We start from the raw sequence: 20,153 nt of genomic DNA, 5'->3' as shown, positions 1-20,153 counted from the left end.
GGCTTTGTCCTGCGGCTCCCCCCTCCTCCGCCCTCGCTATTGGTGGATGCTGCGCGTCCTCCGGCGTGGCCATGGCAACGGCGAGACGCGACGGGGCGGTCGGCAACGGGCCGCGCTTAGGGACAGCGCCCTCGGGCAGAGCTGAGCCCTGTAAGGGTAATGGGACTGGGGAGATGGGTATTAGGGTGAGGGAACTTGGGGGGGCAAGGCCTCGGGGGGGGGGGGGGGGGGGGGGGGGGGGGGCGCTGCAGGCCTGCCTTCAGGCTGGAGAGAGCACCAGGGGGAGGGCTCAGGACAGGCTGTGGATGCTGCGCGCTGAAAGGTGGTTCAAACAGAAGGTTCTTTGCTGGTGCTGGGCTTTCCTCTTCGGGCTGCAGAGTGTGTGCCACCTCCCATCTCTGCTCCATGATGGGAGCAGTGGGTACAGGGTGTCCACCCAGGTGTAAAAGGCCTCCGGAGGGTAAACTGGTGTGATAAACACCCTGAAAAGTTAGAAATCATATTCTGCATTTCCATATCTTAACAGATGCCCACGTACTAAAGCAAAGCTCACCCTGTAGCTTTGAAGGGATAGGTCCCATCCGTGTACATCCCACTTATGCACTGAAACCAACTAGTGTATATTTCCTCTCAAATCACTGCCACTCGCTGTGGCAGTGTCACATACGCGTTCCCACTCGGTGTCTTCTAAGTGTCAGGAGGGGCAGACAACTTGGAAACATCTAAATGCAACCAAATGAAAAGAAGCCATCTTCCTAATTTAAGAAGAAAATGTGGTTTTGCTGTCACACACTTCCTTGCGGATAGCTTTCATGTCAGAGATGGTGTAAAGTCAAATAAGAACATGTAAAATGCCTTTTGCCTCTATTTTTCAACTAAAATTGTGTTGTTTTGCTCTCTTTTTTTCATAAGCTATTTATACTCAATTAGCTTTGTTACCACTAATAGTTTAAGGCAGATTTTATAGCAAGAGGTGATGCATTTGCTGTATAGGGTCCTTGTTAACTTAGAGCAACAAATGAGAGTCTCCTTTCTGCCTTCCAGAGCACCCAGCAGGCTTTGTCAGCCTTTGCCAATAAAGAAATCAAGAACCAGCACCAACACATCCTCTTTTCTTTCCATATAGAAAGACCCGTGCTGAGCAAACTGAGCCACTTCCTCTTAGGCAAAAATTGGTGGGTTGCACAAGTGCATTTTGTCCTTATAGCTGTGTAAATCCAAAATGAACATTTCCAGGGCTACTGTCACCTTTAAACATTGTTTAGAAAACGCTCACTCGGTACATCAAATAAAATGCAATTTGCAGTCCTATGCATAAAATGTTTAACACTGAATAAATTGGGAATAATTCTCAAGTTTAAAGGGGTTAAATTAAACCCGAAGTAATAATGATGCGTAGTTTCAATTTAATTGTCTACTTAAAATAAAATGGCAAACAAATGAAGGCTAAATGATTAATAGCATGCTTTTATTCACCTCCTCAACAGGCAAAATGGCCAGTTATTGAATATTTTATTGTGAGTGCAAATGATGTTAATTGTGCTAGAAAGATGCTCTAATTTTTAGTAATTTTTTTGACTGAATACTATGCTGAATGTGAGGCTCTTCATTAAATGGAAATTTGATTTTATTTTGTTTGAACTTAGCCTAGTAAGTACTCAAATACAGTCCATTAACTGGAGCAAATATCACAGCATATACATATGAAACCCCCTCTCTACATCCATTACTAACCTCGGAATTTGAAGAGGAACCGCTGCATCTGTTGTCTACATACAACACTTTTGTTCATGAGTACAGAGTCCATCTAACCTTTATATCAACTTGGGGGGAGGAATAAAAGGTGCACTTTTTGTGTGCAGATGATTAGAGATGAAGGAGCTCTTCACACTCGTTTTGTTCCCGTGCGGTGACCTGGCCTGCATAATACAATTGAGCTGCTGTGCACACATTTCAGCACAATAGAACTCTTTAGCATTATACTGTTACTTGAATCCTTGCAATTATATCACATACTTCTGTACTCATTTCAAAATATGCTCACCTATTTCTCTTTACCTGTGGTGTATGACAACTAGGAATAAGAATGTTTTCACCAGTGTAAACCATCCAATCTCCAGTTTAGAGTATACCACAGCGCTAATGCTTGCCTGAAATGAAAAGCATTGATAGAGAAACAGATTGTTGTATTATTAGAAGCCACTTGAAATATGGGCATAAGCATGTAACTAATTCAGAAAGGATGAATTAATGATTTATGGAAATGTGAGCATCATTAACTATGCCACGGTTTGGAAAATCCAGCAGGTCAGGACATTTCTTTTAACAGGGTCTAAAGAGTCAACCAGGTTTCAGTGCCTATAAACATCACTCTGAAGGGCTCACCATTAGTCAGTGCCCAAGAAACCAGGGCTACACAGCAGGTCCAGTTAAGGAAAAAAACAGTGTTAGAAGCTCTTTCCCTCCCATGCTCCTTACTCCTGCCACTGCCTGCACATCTTCTGGAAGCCAATTTGTATGGATATTTATCTCAATTACAGCCTGCTTTTAAATGAGAAGTTACTTTAAGTCTTTCATAGGGAGTTTTCTTATTGAAACATAGTGATGTTTTATAGGAGTCAGAATAGAATAAAAACCTGGAGCTGGAGGCTGTTGCTGCTTAGAAAGTCTCAAACTGACATTGGACAGAGGGATTTCATCAGGAATATATCACTTTTATAAATAATAAGTAATAATAATCTTATAAGTAATAAATAATAGATCATAAATATCACTTTTATTTCACACAGCAGAGCCCTTGAAGAATGAGCAACAGATACTCATTCTTTTGAAGGCTACATCATTTTAAAGGAAACATCAGAAGCAGCACAATGTCATTTCATCTTTTAGCTGATTCTCTAATTTATTTGTGCTGAATTTAGGATAAAGATTGTATTCTACTGCGATGTGAATGTTGGGCCAATTTATCATTCACTGACACTGAAAATCCAAACTGAAGAGGAGGTCCTACCTAGTTTTCTGCTGAAGAATTTTTGGATAGAACTGTTCTAACCTCCTCCCAGAACCTACCATGCTGTATGCACCGAAAGAATTCATCTGACCATATTTGCAGGACATTTGTTGGCTCAAATTGCACCCTGAAATAATACAGAATTGATAACAATATATACATAAATAAATCTGTGCTTCTTTTTTACATAGGAAGCAGCAGTATGTGGACACGTATTTCAGCCCAATACAATTCTAATTGGAAGAACACAAAGGATGTAGCAGAGTTGTCTGAGCTACGTCACATTGCTGAAGGAATCAGTATGGACTTTACACAAGATCCATTTTACCTCCATTCCAATGGCTCCCCAGAAGAAAAGAATCAACAGGAGGTAAAGTCACAGGGTTCGTTGTTAGAATTTGGTACAAAACTACTAAGCTTTCATGAGCCAAATGTTGTGGTCAGCAACGAACCCTTTAGGCTACATGCCAAAGGGAAGGAACCTGCAGAAAACCATCACTGTGAAGGTAGTTCCAGGATACATGGAAGTGCTTTTCCTCCTCGGATCCAAGAAGATCGACCACAAAAAGCGAAAAAAGACTTTGTGGCAAGAAACAAACGGACTTTAGGATTACGTTCAGAGATTGATTCCTACCTTCAGTTACACACCAGAAGGCAAGAAGTTCTTCAAAAGCAGGTAGGTAACTTTTACATGGTTTATAATTGGTATAAACGGAGGACTGTCTAGTGTAAAGGAGAATAGCTGCATGATCAGGTTTATAGGGGAATTAAGTAGATTCACAACCTATCGTGCAACTCATAACTTACGACTTCCAGTGAGGCTCTTGCTTATCCTGAGTGGAATAATCGACAAATCCTCGGTTACTCACGACGCCAGTGATGGCCTTGGTACAAGCCTGCTTAAGATACATATATTCTTGACCATGAAGCATGTTGCAGAGGTGATCTGTCACTACTTTTTGATCTTGATATTAGAGAAATCGCAGAATAGCAGAATCATAGGATGGTTAGGGTTGCAGTAGGAAACCTTGATGTCTCCATTTGGCTTAAGAAGCTCTTTCCACCCACATTGATCATAACAAAAAAGTGTATGTGAAGTTACAGATGAGTTTAAGAACCAGAAAAAAACTCTGTGGTCACACTGCTTTCAAAGGCTATGCACATTCTTGCTTATCACTGTCATTTAGGATCACATACGCAGGAATATTCAATATGTGCTGGATCTGGGTGGTCAGACAACCCCTTACTTGCTTTCTCAGCCAAGCCAAGCCTTATATTTGAAATCAGTCAGCAGGTACAAGTCATGTACAGTACTTAGACTTGAAGAGCCTAGCTTTCTTATGATTGACTGCAAAATGTCAGACAACTTCTATTAAGGATTAAGTGGAAATGTAATTACAGTTCCTAATGAACGATTATACATGAGTTTGTTGCTTTTACTTGCTACTTATTATGCATAATGGGAAGGTGGGAGTCACTGAATCACTCCACGAGTTAGTTGTAGCATATCTTAGCTTGCAAAACTACAGAGACTTCCTGCTTCAAGTGACACTGCTGCTTTCCAAGGCTAATGAACAGTTGACACAACATTAGAGGGCATCTGCCGACTACATTACAATGAGCGTTAGGGTGGACAAGCTTTTTTCTAGCAGAGCTATTAAGAGCACTTGGGTTTTTTTCAGTTATAATTTGGAGGATGGTAAAAATAATTAGTGCAGATTGATGCTGATTAAAGCTGTGTTGATATGATTATGTTTACTATTTGGGGAATTCTGAAAATGATTTCTATGTAAGTATCGGAGCCAGGGATCAGGGCTCGATTGTGTAGACACTGTTCAAAGATACGTAATAGGAGAAAGAAGTATGTTAAAATCAGGGCTATATTCTAAGATTACCTTGGTGAAGTAGCCGCAGGGTCAGCAGAGCTGTGACACAGCAGGAGCCAGGCAGCACGCATGTAGAAAGATGTGTTTCTTTTCTTCTTACACCCACAACAGCATCACCACCTACTGTCAGCTACTGTTGTAATTGCTGTGGATAGGCATAGGAAAAAGTACTTACTTCTCATTCTTAACTGAGACAACCATTGCTCCATCCTGTTGGAAGGGGTGAAAAAAGGCCAAATGGAAGCATCTTGTTGACCAGAGCAAAAATAGTGTTTACAATGCAATAAGTACTTTGCATGCATCTTTCTTCAACTGACATAACATTGCACCCTCATTCTTGCTAGAATTACAGCTGTAATCCCTGTGCGTACAGACAGCAGGCTGCATGTACCAAAACATACCATAAATGTGTGTTGATCTGTGTATTTACTAATTCATACAGCATTTTATAAAGCATCAAGTTCTTTGCAGTGTTGCCTGATTCTTTAAGAACCTGATGATGAGTTTCTTTGAGAGAGAGAGGGAGAGAGAAAGAGAGAGAAGCAGTGGCCCAATCTAGCTCAGCTGTACTCAATATGAGTTGCTTTCCTACCTACAAGCCCCTTACTTCAAAGCAAGGAACATAATGTACAATTTTTTAATGGCTCTAGACCAAGGCACTCAGACTCTCTGTGCACTGCGCCTTACCTCAGTGTAAACACCTAATCAAGATTGCCTGCGCTTCAACAATAGCAGCCAAATGCAATTCGAGAACCACAAGCCTTTGAAGTCCTCACTGCAAAGGCTGGTTTTCTAGTCTGGGATAATGACATGCCATGATTGCTGTCTTTGTTGTATCTTTTCAGTAGAGAAGCAATTATGGGCCTCAATTTAACAGAATAGGCATTACACAGCTTATGATTCTCAAAATGCAATTTCATTTGATCATTTTCTCAATTTGATTGGTATTAATAGAATAGTTCACAAAAAATGCTGGCAGAGGTTGTGTCCTGTTCCTCTTTCAAAGAGATAATGTAGAAGTATGCTTTACCTGCCTAGTAAACTATCAGTCCAGTGAGTCAGTTGGTTCCACCAAAAAACATCTTACTGCCTGCATCTTACTGCATCTATGCCCAGGTTCAGGGAAGCGGTGTGGTAACTTTTAATTTGTGAACTTTTCTGCTCACGACTAACAGAATCCACATTGCCATTTGGAGCAACAAGAAAACTCAGCAATAAACCCTAAATACCTTCTCCTTGTTGTCCTAATCTCTCACCCCCAAAGATGAGAGACTCAGCCTCCCCGCTTCCTTCACACTGATTTCACCACTATGATTTCACTTAAGAAGTCTCTTGGCCACAGATATGTTCTCAGTGCAAGTTCTCCCGTGTTAGCCAGTGTCACTCTACAGCCACGCGTAGGTACTCCTACCACAAGCAGGAGTCCAGCACATAGTTAGCTGTAGACACTTTATGATGAGATTGCACAGTAAACTGAGGTCATACCTGCTATAGTAGTTAGCAGGATGGTTTGAGACAACACAGGTACAAATAAAAAAATAATAAATGAAAAAAAAAAAACAATTGTTTTTCCTGAAATTTTATAGATTGGAGTCAAATGTTGGATGCTTTCAGCAAAAACTTTCATTATGGCTGTATTTACAAGGGTATTGCTTGCCTTTGAAATCTGTAGTGCCAGCAGCCACCCTCCAAAATAGCTCAGATTTAATTTCCAGCCATTGTGCTGTCACCACTGTGGCCACGTGAAGGTATCCATCTTGTTTATAGGCTTGCTATTGTGCACAGGCTGTTTGATACCGTTGCCAGGCTATGTGTATTAGATGTTCCATTTGTGCAGCTACTCCTTGCACTTTTCTTCCTACATTACTATGTTTTGTCATCTTTTTATGCATGAATATTGCTCAAGACCTTGCTATGACATATACCGTCCATCAATATCTTGATTGCTTGGTCCATGATGATTGTCTGGTCGCTTTTCTGTTGCTAGGAACATCCACCCATCTTTCCATCATCTCTTATAAATGGAGAAGCCCAGAATTTTGATAGTTACATGTAGGCTTCTGTGCTCATACTCCCTGCAGTCGTATTTTTCTCTTCTTTTTAGAAGTAGAAGGAACATTTCCTACTACCACATCACTGTTAATTGGGTTTTTGCTTCCATTTTTTCCCTTTCTGCCTTTCATTTTCTTCTTTTCTATTCTATACTGCCTAACTTTACCATTTTGTCTTTAATAGGAGACAAATTATTTCTCATTCTTTCTCCAAGACTTTTAAATCCTTTCAACTGGTTGGGCTGTGGCCATAAACATTCTTGTTTTTTCAGGTTACAGATCCTAAAGTTGTTGATGAGGAACCAGTTAAGAGGGTCCTACCATTCCAGACTGTGAAAATCGAGCCTGAAGACAAATGGTACCTGAAAGCACAGCATCTCAAGGTTCTGTTTTGACGTAACATGATAATATACACATAGAAGCATTGAAGTTTGAATATTTAAAGCTGTAATATGATTAAATTCAAAGTATCAATTATTGACAATAAATCCTTAGATATGTGTCATTAGGCAATCACCAAAATCTAATGTATATGCTGCTTTATATATTGAATTATTTAAAGTCAAAATAGAGCTCAAATTCCAAGAAATCCTGAGCCCAAAGAATCTTACCTGTTTACAACATTATTTGGTTGATAATAATATAGACGCACAAACTGGTACCTGTCTGTGATGGCTCATGAGGATTCTGAGCTAGAACTTAACTACTGCTATATTAATTGTCCCCTAAAATCCTCATGACCATAAAGAAGTTACCATAAAATGGAAAATGTTATCTGTAGGCAAAGTTGTACTGACCTCCTCTGTATGCATAGGTCTATAGATATGCCTTATGCTTTCAAACCAATGCGTGGAGTAGTTTTTGGAGCAATAGAAGAGACCAGGTTATCATCATTGATGAAAAACCAGAACCAGAAATTCAAGCCAACTGGGATTATTATTGGAAAACCTAGTTACTGTCTTTGTATTACAAGTGTTTGAAGTGAATCAGGCAGACTGCTTAAATTCCCCTAAGACTGGAAGCTGCAATTCTATGAAGAACAAACATGATTTTATGCTGTTGTCCACTGAGAGAGACGTGCTTTATATGTGGTATTTGAGAATGAGGAGGGTATTTTACAGGGCTGCTCATTCTGTTTAAATGAGAAAACATTGGCCTGGTCCCAGTTTGGCAGCAGTTGATGCTTTTGACTAGGGCACAATATGCCAGAACATTAATCGATATAGCAGAGGTCGAGATAACAAATCATCATCCTGGCACCAGGAGTCAAGATTCCCCAGTGCTTTTTTTGGCTTTCACCAAAACACTGTGGTCCGTATGTGGATTTAATACTACCATTAAGTAGTTACTCTGAGTGCATATGCTATGGAGTGATTGCAAGTGCTGCTAACAAAAGAACCCTAGAGAGAGACAGGAGGATGAAACGGAGGATTTTAGAGCTGACAAAGATTAAATGGACTCAGAATGGATTTGTATATTCCCTAGAAGGAAAGCCATGTCTTTCCTCAAAACGAGCAACACCTGATGCTGTAATTGGAACATGACAAATCTTAAACTCCAGGTTTAGAGTATGTCAGTTTAGCTCTAAACAGTAGTCCTGGTGCGTTTAAATTCTTGTGTTGTTTCCTATCATTTGGCTAATGTTTTGCAGGATACAGTGCAGGGAGGAGGTTTTGGTTTAGAAATGAAATCATTTCAATCACTGACATCAGTCTGTTATAAATAAGAATGTTGTCTTGAATGAAAACCATAGAACATGATATAATCCAGTCAAAACAGCATGTAATCAGTTAATTTTGATGAGGTTTAAGATACAGCTACATGAAAGGTATTGTGACAGGGAAATTTACCAGTACGCTTGTATATTGTTGGTCTCAATGAACATATAAAATAGCAACCACTGAAAATCACCCTGCTTCTGTTAACATGTTTTAGATTCACCCACTGAAGTCCTACCAGAGAAATAACACAAAATCCAACCAGAGACTCAAAGGGAGAGCTATCCCAAGGAATGACAGCCAGCAACAGCCAGGAAGACCAGCAGAACTGAGGCCTTGGCACAGCCAAATACCAGGATCTCAGACCTCTCCCACACAGGCAGTGGAGCAAGGCGACAGCAGCACGCTGCATCCAAGTCCTCCTGTTGGCCCTGACGCTAATACAGCAGCAAATTCAGATACTTGCTTCAATAATTCCCTGAGTTCAAGACATCTTGTCAAGCAGGATTTTACCACCGTTAGCTATCCTTTTCATTCAAAATCACATACATTTAACCCAGCAGAGGCTATATCTCCAGCCTATACCAGCAAGGAGAACTGGAAATATCAGCCTAATTGTCCAAATGGATTTCCACGAGGCCAGCAACATCTACACAACCATGCCACTGTGCAGCTCTTTGCAAGAGATAACAGTACCAATAGTCAAGGACATCCAAATCAGAGGAATATTTCATCTACTTTTAATGCCAATTTTCAAGAACTGGTGAAGGATCAAGAGTCGCTTCAGGGTTGCAAAAGACACATTTGTGTGGATAAAAGGTATCAGAACTGTTATCAGTAGTTTAGGGTAAGGATGTAAGTGTTGAAACAGTAATATCATAACACTATGATGTCCAGAAAACATAGAAATGGACAAGTAAATGTTTTAAAGGCCAAAGTATAAAATCATGTGCCATCCACCCAGGGAAGAACTTCCTCCTAATGTCTAATTTAAATCTCCTTTATGTCAGTTTAAAGCCATTGCCCCTCTTCCTATCCCTACATGCGCTTGTCAAAAGATGTCTTGTCATCCCATTAGGCACCATCAGTCGTTATGGAATACCCATCTTTCCACCATCATGTTCCCAGAATACAAGGATCATTCCACGTACAGATTGCTTGTTGAGCTACCTGCTATATAAGATAAAGGTTCTTATTCATCCCCTTCTTTATTTTTTAAGCTGCCTCAACCTTCTATTCACAGTTCACCAAAAGCCCCTTGTACAACATCCCAGTTTGCACCAACGATGGAGCGATATCACCAAGAAGAGACTCCTTTGACAGAAGCCCGCTTAGCTGACAGGCACTTCTTCAGCCTACTTCCACCCATAAACCCACAGCTAGAAACTGTTTCAGAGGCAGATCCAGAGAGTGTTAAAGGAAATCAAGTGAAAACAACCCAGAGCTACTCAGAAGAATATCTCATGCAGATGGAAAAGCAAAACAAGCCCAAAGTCAGCAAGAAGGTAAGCAAATAGGTGTGGATTGGATGGCTTTACAGTTCTATTTCCCCTCTGATTGATTTGTTTCCTTAATAATCCAAAAACCTTAAAAGGAATGGGGTCTGAGAAATAGTTCATGTTACAGAAAGCACACTGACAGACACTGCCTTGCCCAGAACACTAAAACCCAAGGAACAAAGGTGGAAACAGACACTACAATCATTTTAGTCTAAAGAGCAAAGCAGTTTACCACCACCTCTCCCTATGTCACTTTCAGTCTTGATTAGCTCTAAGAACACACAGAGCAGTGTTTGTCCTTTAAGTTATCCAGTGATAAAATGATTTAGAATAAAGCTATTTATATAAAGCAGCAGGTAGCCAGCCCTCAGATCTGAGCGAACCATTATCCTGGTCACGCTCATTTGCTATCCAACTCAGATCTCCTGGTTTCCAAGGGAATCAAAGTGAACAACAACAAACTTAGAGGATTTGTAAAGCTAACAGCATAAACATTATTACAAGTCTCCTGATGATTCCATTTTGGTCCTTATTAAAACTTGGTTCCTTTTGTCTTTTCTGCGTGTCCAGTTTCATTCAGCAACCAGTTAACACAGACACAGTGGAACAGCATAAAGATACCCCTGTGTCCATGACAAATTAAATGTTTAAGAAGTTAGCCCCAAGTCTCAGGGCAGACAAACTAAGCTGGAATAATTACTCATGTGTCTCATCTAGGAGGCAGTTTGTGTATTGCTGCTTGAATGCTTTTGAGAAGAATTAGCTGGATTATGATAGTAACTGAAGGGCAGATTTCCTTCCCTTGCTGTTCCCCCCACTTCAAACCATTGTTTCTGTCCTGTATTTTCAGTAGCTTTCTCACGCTTTGTATGTGGGGAATGCTACAAGAGTAAGACTGCTTCTGCTCACAGAAATATCCAGCTTTTCCTAATGAACAAATGAATTCATGCTGACTGCATGAAGTGAGGAAACCCTGATTTGTTTGTAGACAGCTAATTCATTAACACTTAGAAGTTATGTGTAAATGTATCACAAAAGAATAGGGATAATAGACACAAAAAACAGCATCAAATAGTGCATCTCTGCAGCTGAGTTAAACTTGAACGTGCCCTTCGAAGAAATGCACGTTTTATTTGCACATAGATTTCTTGCTGTTTCTGCATTACTCTGGGATTGAAGTTACTACAGAGCTGGTCACAATGAGTTTCCACTGACAAGTTTTCAGTCCACTTCTAAAGGTTAATCTAGCATATTTGGAAGAGATTAAAAAGATTATAGAAGTACTGGGGTCCTTATAGTAGTGTCATGAAGTACTGAAATGGCATCACTCATCACTCACCTTCAGTCTTCCCTATGCACTTGTAAAGCTTTTGTTGTGGTGCAAGGCATGTATATTTCAACTCCCAGTGAACGATTTCCCATTGCAGTCTTGAGAACAAAGCAAGGTTACTATCCCTAATAACAATTGCCTAATTATTGTTACCCAAATTGGGTACTTTTATCTGCTTTTCTTTGTAACAGTTTCTTGGCAGTTTCATTCTAATAACAGTCAAATGAGTCACTTCAAGCTGTTTAAAAATAAAGCTCATAAAAGATCACCTTTTTGACTCAGAAACTATTGCTTTTTGATTTGGATAATTGGCAATTACCCACCTAGATTCAAAGGAAATACAGTGTAATTTGACTTGTGCAATTAACTCAATCATTTTGGTCATTTACAATCCTTAAAATGAGACACGCCAGAGGTAAGACTGAGACTACAAGTTGCATCCTGCTCTTATCTTGGATGTCCACTACAAGCCTTGCTTGAATTATGCTCCCTGTGAAACCATATCATGGAAAACCTACCACTGCTCTTTGTTTTTTAGCCATGTACCACAAAAGCCTACATAAATCTGAATGTGAAGCTTGGAGGCCTTGGACCTGACTACGAGGCAATCAAAGAGAAAGTAAGCAGTCCCTATTGTATGATCCGCTTTTCAGTTGTGCAAAGAGAGGAGAATGGCAAAGAAATCTCTGCTGAGAAGGACTTTATGTCCTTGACTGTAGGTCTAGCTTGAGATCTTGAAGGGAGATTGGGTAGGAGGAAAGACAACTGTGTTGTGGATCATTTTGACCCTTTAATTTTGTAGTGCCAGAAACAGCGAGTAGTTGACAAGATTCACCAGGGCTAATTGCACGAGTAAGTTATACACTCATGTGGCTTAATTGCAGTCTCATTAATGTAGAAGGTTTGCCTAACCTCCAAAGTGGAAGTAAAAGAAGTTAAGACAAGAATGAAATAGCTGGATGTGCGTTACCCTGTTGAAATGGAAACAGATTGTTCAGGAGAAGTACCTGAGCAATTGGTATCTCTTGGCCTGTTTCCTGCTGGTAATGAGGGTCTGGTAGCAGCTGTACATCTAAGGTGCTGCAAACTCCATCCTGCATGCCTTGAGATGCTATTAATGTAACAAGAGGTGCTTTATATGGCATTCTTTATAGAGACATTGTACAGTAGGAAGGAACAATGGTAAAATGATCATCCCTTTGGAGTAATTGCCCCTGTATTTTCTTCTTCTTCCTTGCAAAAGTCATTGCAAAAGCTGTCAGAAATTAGCACAGCCATTTTAGAAGTGAACAGATAAACATTCAAAATAAAGAATGTTTAAACCTGTCGCAATTCTCTTGAGCTCTATCCTCAATATGGTCCAAGGAAAAGCTCTTAAAAACAAAAAGTGACTAAGAAAGCTGTGCCATTTATCAGGGCTTCCTGTTGTGTTCTGCTGAGAAATGATCAATAGCATAGCCAGGTTAAACAGCAACAGAGGTGTAAATGGAAGTCTCCAGTGGGAAAGTGTCTCATTGATGGATCCAGGGAGATACATCATTAACCATGCACTTTTTGCCTTTGTCAGAAAGAGAAGTTGAAGCAACAAAAGGAATATGCAAAGCAGATTAAGGAACGCAACATGAGAAGCATTGCTTCAGTTCAGAGGTTACCTACAAAACCCCAGGTCGTAACTTCAGTGTCAAGACAGAAGGTAAGAACAGAGTCCCTTTAAAATGCATGCAGGGAGAGATTCTGGCCTATGCATAAAGAAAAAGCATAAATTTAACTCACTGTAGGCTAACATGGTTTCTCCATTTTGATCTTCCTTTTAACAACTCTAAGGACTTACGGGATCCTGGTAAGTGCTCATCTATTCTGTTATGGCTGTAGATGCAGTTGCTGATTTCTTTGCCAGCGGCAGCCTTCAGTCCATGCACCTGCCTTGCTCTTCGTGAGGGTGTACCAAATGGCAAAAGAGCAGTACTCCATCCAGCTACCAGCACTCAACGTGGCTTAAACAGCTAGTGATGGTTTCCTGGGGAAAGGGTGGGAGCAAAGGCGAGTGGGACCCTCCTAGGAGCATTACCCAGTGCAGCACATGCTCTGCTTCACATCAGCAGTAGAGGCCTCACTACTGCAGAGTGCACTCTTCTAATGGACCACAGATATCCTCTTGTTAGTCTATTATCCACCTGCCTGTCAGTCTCACTCACAAACTCTTTTCACTTCAGTTGCATAGCTACAGTAATTGGTCTTATTTTTCAAGCCCCTACAACATCGCTTTAGCCTTCACCTGCCTTCAAAAATAGCCCAAATGAGCAACGACTGACTACATGACAGTGGCACACGTAAACAAGCAAAGGCAGCACCTTTTCTATATTGCAGGAAATAATAAAGCTCTGGAAATAGTATATATCCATCAGTTCTGCAGGAGCTCACCTGCATGCTAACAGCTATTCCTCCACAGTGATGAAGGAGAACTGCAGGGTCCAGGAAACAAGTTTTGGCATTTAATATCAGTTTAATCACTAAGTTACTTGCATTTATTTCCAAGCCTCACATAAACCACTTATGTGGGTTTTGGGGGTCCCAGGTTAAACCAGGGTGCTCCCGGTTTCAGGATTTTTGTAGTACTGTTCCCATTCCCTCTGCCTTCCGGTTCCATGCATCATTCTGTGCTATTTGACCCTCTTATAGGTATCTGTTTGGAAGAAAAAACACTGCTTCAGTATTTAAGGTGCTCTCCAGTGGTGTCAGAAAGCAAATCACCCTGAGGTGGTGATTTGCCCACTCCAGAGGTTTCTTGCAGGAGCTACTGAAACATCTAGTATTGAACACTGTCAGAAACAAGACTGGGAATTAGGAGAACTAGATTTAACTCAATGCAGAAATATCTACCTTTTCTTGGAAGTATTGGTCAGGTTTTCTCTTGATTAATTATCCCAATTTTCCTGGTTTTAGGCACTGGAATATGCTAAGAAGATTCCTAGACCAAAGACTTTCACAACAAAACAATCAGCTGAAAAGGTGAAGGAAGAAAGAGCTCTGCCACAGACTTTAAAAGGAGGCATTCTGCCTCAGATTGCATCCTTGGAAACTTTGCAGGACAGACACCAGAAGGAGAAGCAAGTTGTAGCTGCTTTCAAAAACCTTCATATCTTAAAATCATATCTTTGAAATTACTCGGGACATCTTCAAGGCTAAGCTGTCTTAACCATTTAGTTATGAGCTCTGAGCATCACGTATGATTTCCCATTCTGTTCTTTCAGACTAATCACCTGTTGGCTTGTCACAGCTGGAGCATTTTTAGGCATTTCAAGCATATGGGCATACCTACAAAGCATTACCAATAAACATCAGTTTCACTTGATGATTTTACTACCAGCAATGTTTCTGTTCTTGAAGTGCACCAAACATGGCAGTGGGTAATGGCACAATACTCATTACTCAACTGTTACTCTGTTATCTGTTAGTGAATAGCTGTCACATCAAGACCCAGATTTTGAAGCTTCATCTGGGGCAAAAGAATTCAAAACAAGCCCTGGCTGATGATGCAGACAATCTGTTATTAGCCAGAAGCAGTTGGAAAATACACTGAGTAACTAAGGATAATTGAGAGCTACATGTTTGAGAGGAAACGGCTTTTAACAGATTAAAATCTATCAAAATAACAACAAACAGATGGGTTGCTTATGATGCTTCCATTTCTTTAACTTAGTAAATGATGAATTAAGTCAACATGTGAAATGTGATTAGAACACACAGCAAGGGAATTTTGGAGAAAACGCACTAAAATCTTAGCAAATAGGCCAGTTAAAAGGGAAAGAAAAAGTGCAAACACACACACAAAAAAAAACCCAACCACCTCGTGATTACATGTAATTGCTTTATCCAATTTATTAGGTCCCCTTTTGAATGGGAGGAAAGAGAATTAGTCTTTGAGGGGAAAAAAAGGTTTGGGTCTCCCTGAAGGAGGCTCACAATGGAAAGGAAAGATGGGGAATAAAAGAGGGAATATCTATGAAATGGCTTTCTCTCTTTCTAGATGTACTTTTAGTTAAAGGTAAAAGCTAGAAATGCATTAAGACTTAACACATTGCTGGGTTAACAGGGGCTGGATGTCTCACCAGAAAGATGATTTTACAGTAGTTGTACAGTGAAGTCAAGGCATTGGAGGTATGAAATATATTGCTGGAAAAGTCTTACATATACCTTTCATTTTAGAGAGTCCTGGGGGGAATTCATCTAGATCCTATAGTCCTCAGGATGCCTCAGCCCTCCTGAAAGTGTGTTAGCATCTCCAGTCAAAGTGATCAATATACTGTGTCTCTCCATGATGGGAAAAGGACATGTTCCTTTCCTTAAAGCCCGCCTGACCCACCCCAGGGACCATTAGATTTTGCAGGCACAAGTTTGTCACATACATAAGCTTTGGGGGGAAATCTGGTGGAAGAAGCATATGGAAGTGCAGCAACAGACACCTCCAAATGGCCACGGCATCTTCTGGAACAAAACTGTCCTCTGCCTCAGCCTGCTTTCTGCTCGCCTTTGGGAACATCACTTGCCCCCTTGCTGTAGACCGTGCATGCCTGTGGTCTGATCCATCAAGCGAGGCTGGGTAAATGGTACCATGCTCTGCCAGTTGCTGCTTTTCTACTTTTATATTTTAAACCAAATGGTTACACTTTGAAGCATTTCTTATTAGGGAACCTCAACTTGTTGTTTCTGCTTAAAAGTGATAATCCCCCCTTAATACAAACCTCAAGTACCTATTTTAATGAAACCTTCAGATGAATATCAAAGAGCTATTTACTCGTATCTAATATTTTAATTAGATTATATTCTCAATTTAACCCATTAAACCCCCTTTGATGATCTCCATGTTTAGTGTTTAGCCCCAGATGCTGGAGGTAATGAATATTGGACCTTTGATTTAATGAGAACTTCTGCCTTTCCAGCCTGACTCCCTTTGTATCCCCCTTTTTTTTTATTTTCTGAGCTATAGAATTCAGTTAATTGAAGAAGTCTCTTATCACCACACATTAAGGAACCTAAATTAGCATCCCTTTTCTGATTAGAAAATGCAAGCAGACATTTCCTCTTTGATCTGAGGATTGAGTTGAAGTAGGCAACAGCCCTCTGAAAATGAGCTGATGGCCTTATTATTTGGCTGACATGCAGATGTGTCCATGTGGTGCAAAATGCTTAATGTCTTAATTGATCACCTTCCTCCCTATCTGTCATCCGACTACCTCTTAGAGCTCCCAGAAATGAGGGTGATCTTTCCAGGTGGGTGGTGTGCTCCATTTGGGGGGCTTTAATAGACAATGAACTTTTAGGAAACATTCACATACTAAACCCATGCTAACTAGAAGCCACGTATATGATGCTGCATCCGGGGGGGGGGGGGGGGTGTTATAGGTTTTTTCTATGAACACAGATTGTGATAAAAAAAAAAAAAGGGACATTATTTGCAGCATATGTGGAAAGAAAATCTTTTGATCTGCCTCAATACTAATGCAAATTTTCCCGGCACCTAACAGATACGGTGGCACAAAAAGGGACCATACAAGTAAATGATGAGCATCCATCTGCTTAAAAGCAAAGGCCAAAACTTAATGTCTTTCAAATTAGGAAGGCAAGGAATTTAAATAAGAAATAGGCCTTGAATTTTGCATTAAGTATTCAGGGAGAGATTGAGCTGGAGTAGAACCTGCCTGATGTAGTCCCACGGCTCCAGCTATCACAGTGTTACCGTGAGCACAGGCTGCCTTCACAGGGGCAGGAATTGTGTACGCCACCCAGTAGAACTCAACATGTACTTGGCAGGCTCTTTCTACTGCCACTTCTTGGTATTTTAGGTTCAGGAAGGATAGAAGCTGAAACCACCTTAAATTCTACTTAGGAGCAGTGCTGCTGCAATGAAACCACCATCACATTTCTTTCAGAGGTAACTGACGTTGGCTTCCCACCATCATCTCACAAAAGGTATGAAAGTCTGGCTTATAGGCTGCTGACTGACAGAAGCATATTAGTTGAACAGTTAAAAACATTAAATCAACCATGTTCCATCATTACATCTCTAAACACACACTGGCAAAGATGAGGACTGTAAACTAGACAAAATGATGTCTAACTTCTGCAGTCATTGAATCCTTCAAATAGGCATGAACAAGCTGGAATGTCCAAACAGCCAATGAGCCAAGCATTTGATCATTAGCACCAGGAACCAGTTCTGCATTAAATTACAATAGCAGAAAGAATATGCCTTTTTTAATTATCATTATTTTTGCATGTTGTCCAAACCTAAGTGCCCTTTGCATGAGAAGAAGCAGGCATGTGAAGAAAGGACCAGCTCTGCTGACTGCCTGTGTGGTGTGAGAAAGAGTTCTAGGTGGACAAAACCACAGTGATGGAGACAGGCAGTGAACCTCCACTGGTGACAGCTGGTGAGGGTGAGTTACAGCAGCCTGCCTTACAGAAGAGCCTGCTCTGAACAGAAGTGATGCTGAGCCCAAAACCTGGATAGAGCAGATGCTAAAGAAGCACCCAGCAGCTCAGCAAGAGCTTTGCATAATCAGGAGAGCAGAGCGGGCAGCTGCAGGTAGCACCATAGGGCTAGCTTTCTGTGTGTCATAGGAGCACTGAAGGGTTTGTTCCAGCAGTCAAAGCAGATCCAACAAGATACACCACACCAGAGAACAGAGAGTCTTTTTAGGAAAGCAATTGAGTGGTCAGCAGTGCTTTAAAGTCCCATGAAAGTCAGTGATGTTAAGGGCAGCAGACGGGAAAACGCTCAAAATCAAAACAGAGAGCCAAGGTTCATAGAATTATTTTATGCAGCGTTTTGTGATTTTCTTTAATGAAATCAACAGCAACCATTAACCACTCGGCTGTTCAAATTAATTAACAGGAAACACTTCCATTTGGAAAAAGAAAACGTAAGGATTTTGATGAAAATTCTTGAAAAATAGGAAATCCACCAAGATTTCCTGCAAGCTACTTCTACTCAGCATTTCCCCCACACACATAAATATAAAAGAGCTCTAAACAATCTCCCCTACTCCTTAAGCTTCTTGGGGAAAGCAGGAGAAAGTCAGCACTCGTCACTGGATGAATAAAACCACATTTCACTTATTCTAAAGGGAGGAGATGTCTCAGGTAGGGGCTGTTTTCTTCCCTGTCTCATTTGCCCTTGTTTGCATCAAACTTGATGGGATAAGCAGCCTGTTCCCAAAGCCTTCTCCCATTAACTGCAAGACTCAGTGCATACCACGGCAGTGTCCTTTCCTCAGGTTGCATGGTTCACATTCTGTATGCACTTGTCGCTGAGGTTGCTAGCCATCAGTGGCTTTCATTTCAAACATAATTGGAATCTTAAATGTTAGCCAAGGTGCCTGGACAGACAGAGAGGGGAAGAGAGGGTGGATTTGATTTGATTTCGTTGACCAGCATAAATTCTTTGTGAAGGAGAAAGTTCCCGTAGCGGCAGGGGAGAGGCAGCAGACTTAAGTGTTATCTGAGTCATATTCTGACCCTTCTTCATAGTCCTGGCACATCCTGAGTGTGATAATGCTGGTGGCAGAAAGGGGAATGGGATCTTTGTCACACCTCTGTGTCTCAGAGAAACCCCACTGATAAAGGGGTCCCATGAACCCAGCCCTGCCCAGGGACTGAGGTGAGGGTACCTGTGGGGTTTACCTGTCCTGACCTCATTCACTATCGTCTGCAGCACTGCCTGCATTGGGGCACTCTGTGCTGCAGACCTTGTTCCTGGACGTGCCTACGCCTGAATCCCAGGATCCTTCCCTCCTTGGGAGCCACCATCAGACTATAACTATTGTCATCAGACTATTGTCATCAGACTATTGTCAATGTGCAGATGCCCCAGGCCCTGCTACTGCAGAGGAGATGAGCACTGACTTTTGGGGTGGTTGGTGAGGTGGGACCTGCCTGGTGACACAGCATTTGATCCCACTCCTTGAGCAGTGTTGGGAGGGCAGAGCCTGGCAGTGCCCACAGGCTGACACCACTACTTTCTCTACATCCACTAGATGCCTTGCCAAAGAGCAGTGTAAATGGACAGAGGAGGGAAAAGTTGCTTTTGCACATCTCTGCCCCATTCTCTCACTTCATCTTCTACTTTTTACTTTCTCCTGCCTTTTTTTCTTTGAGTTCTTTCCAGCACAGAGCATTTTTACACACCTTTGCCTTTAATAACAGAGAGAACAAGCAATTCCTTACACAAGTAAAAAGAAATCACACACACCAATGTAATGAGACAGGATTTTTAATCTCCCTTTTCATTCAGGTGCAATTGTTTTAGATTATTACATCTTTATACGTCCTCCTAATGTTCCCTTTGGCTAAAATAAAGGGATTTCTCTAAATACCTTGCTGCCCAACCCTATTACCAAAGGACCCCAGCAGCAGAGCGTTATCGGCCCTGAGATGGGTATCGATACCACGCCATGAACAGCAGCTTTAGACATGGTCAGAGAGAAAACATCACTAAATATCATGTTAGAGCTTCTCTTTTATATCACTTTTAATAGTTCCTGATGAAACATGAGCTCAGGGGGAGGCTGACAGAGCAAAAGGAACCAAATACTTGTTGGATAACTGAGTACAGATGCAAGTGAAGGATGGCATGGAACTGAAAGGGTTTCCAGACAGT

The 20,153-nt window shown here is 41.1% G+C and overlaps 1 protein-coding gene across 1 annotated transcript; it reads left to right on the top strand.

The window, feature by feature from the left end:
* The first annotated feature begins 71 nt into the window (after positions 1-71).
* Positions 72-14,846, top strand: JHY (junctional cadherin complex regulator). Its single transcript, XM_062608814.1, has 9 exons — positions 72-156; positions 1,127-1,211; positions 3,206-3,686; positions 8,883-9,495; positions 9,724-9,741; positions 9,908-10,170; positions 12,033-12,113; positions 13,062-13,187; positions 14,438-14,846. The coding sequence occupies exons 1-9, from the start codon at positions 72-74 to the stop codon at positions 14,651-14,653; spliced, it is 1,968 nt and encodes a 655-aa protein (XP_062464798.1). The 3' UTR covers positions 14,654-14,846.
* Positions 14,847-20,153: the final 5,307 nt, after the last annotated feature.

The sequence above is a fragment of the Pezoporus occidentalis genome, unplaced genomic scaffold (genome assembly GCF_034315485.1).
Source record: "Pezoporus occidentalis ecotype Australia unplaced genomic scaffold, CSIRO_AGI_Poc_V1 ctg130, whole genome shotgun sequence".
Taxonomy (NCBI): domain Eukaryota; kingdom Metazoa; phylum Chordata; class Aves; order Psittaciformes; family Psittacidae; genus Pezoporus; species Pezoporus occidentalis.
The sequence above is the reverse complement of the archived record's forward strand: the minus strand, read 5'-3'. Positions and strand labels throughout refer to the sequence as shown.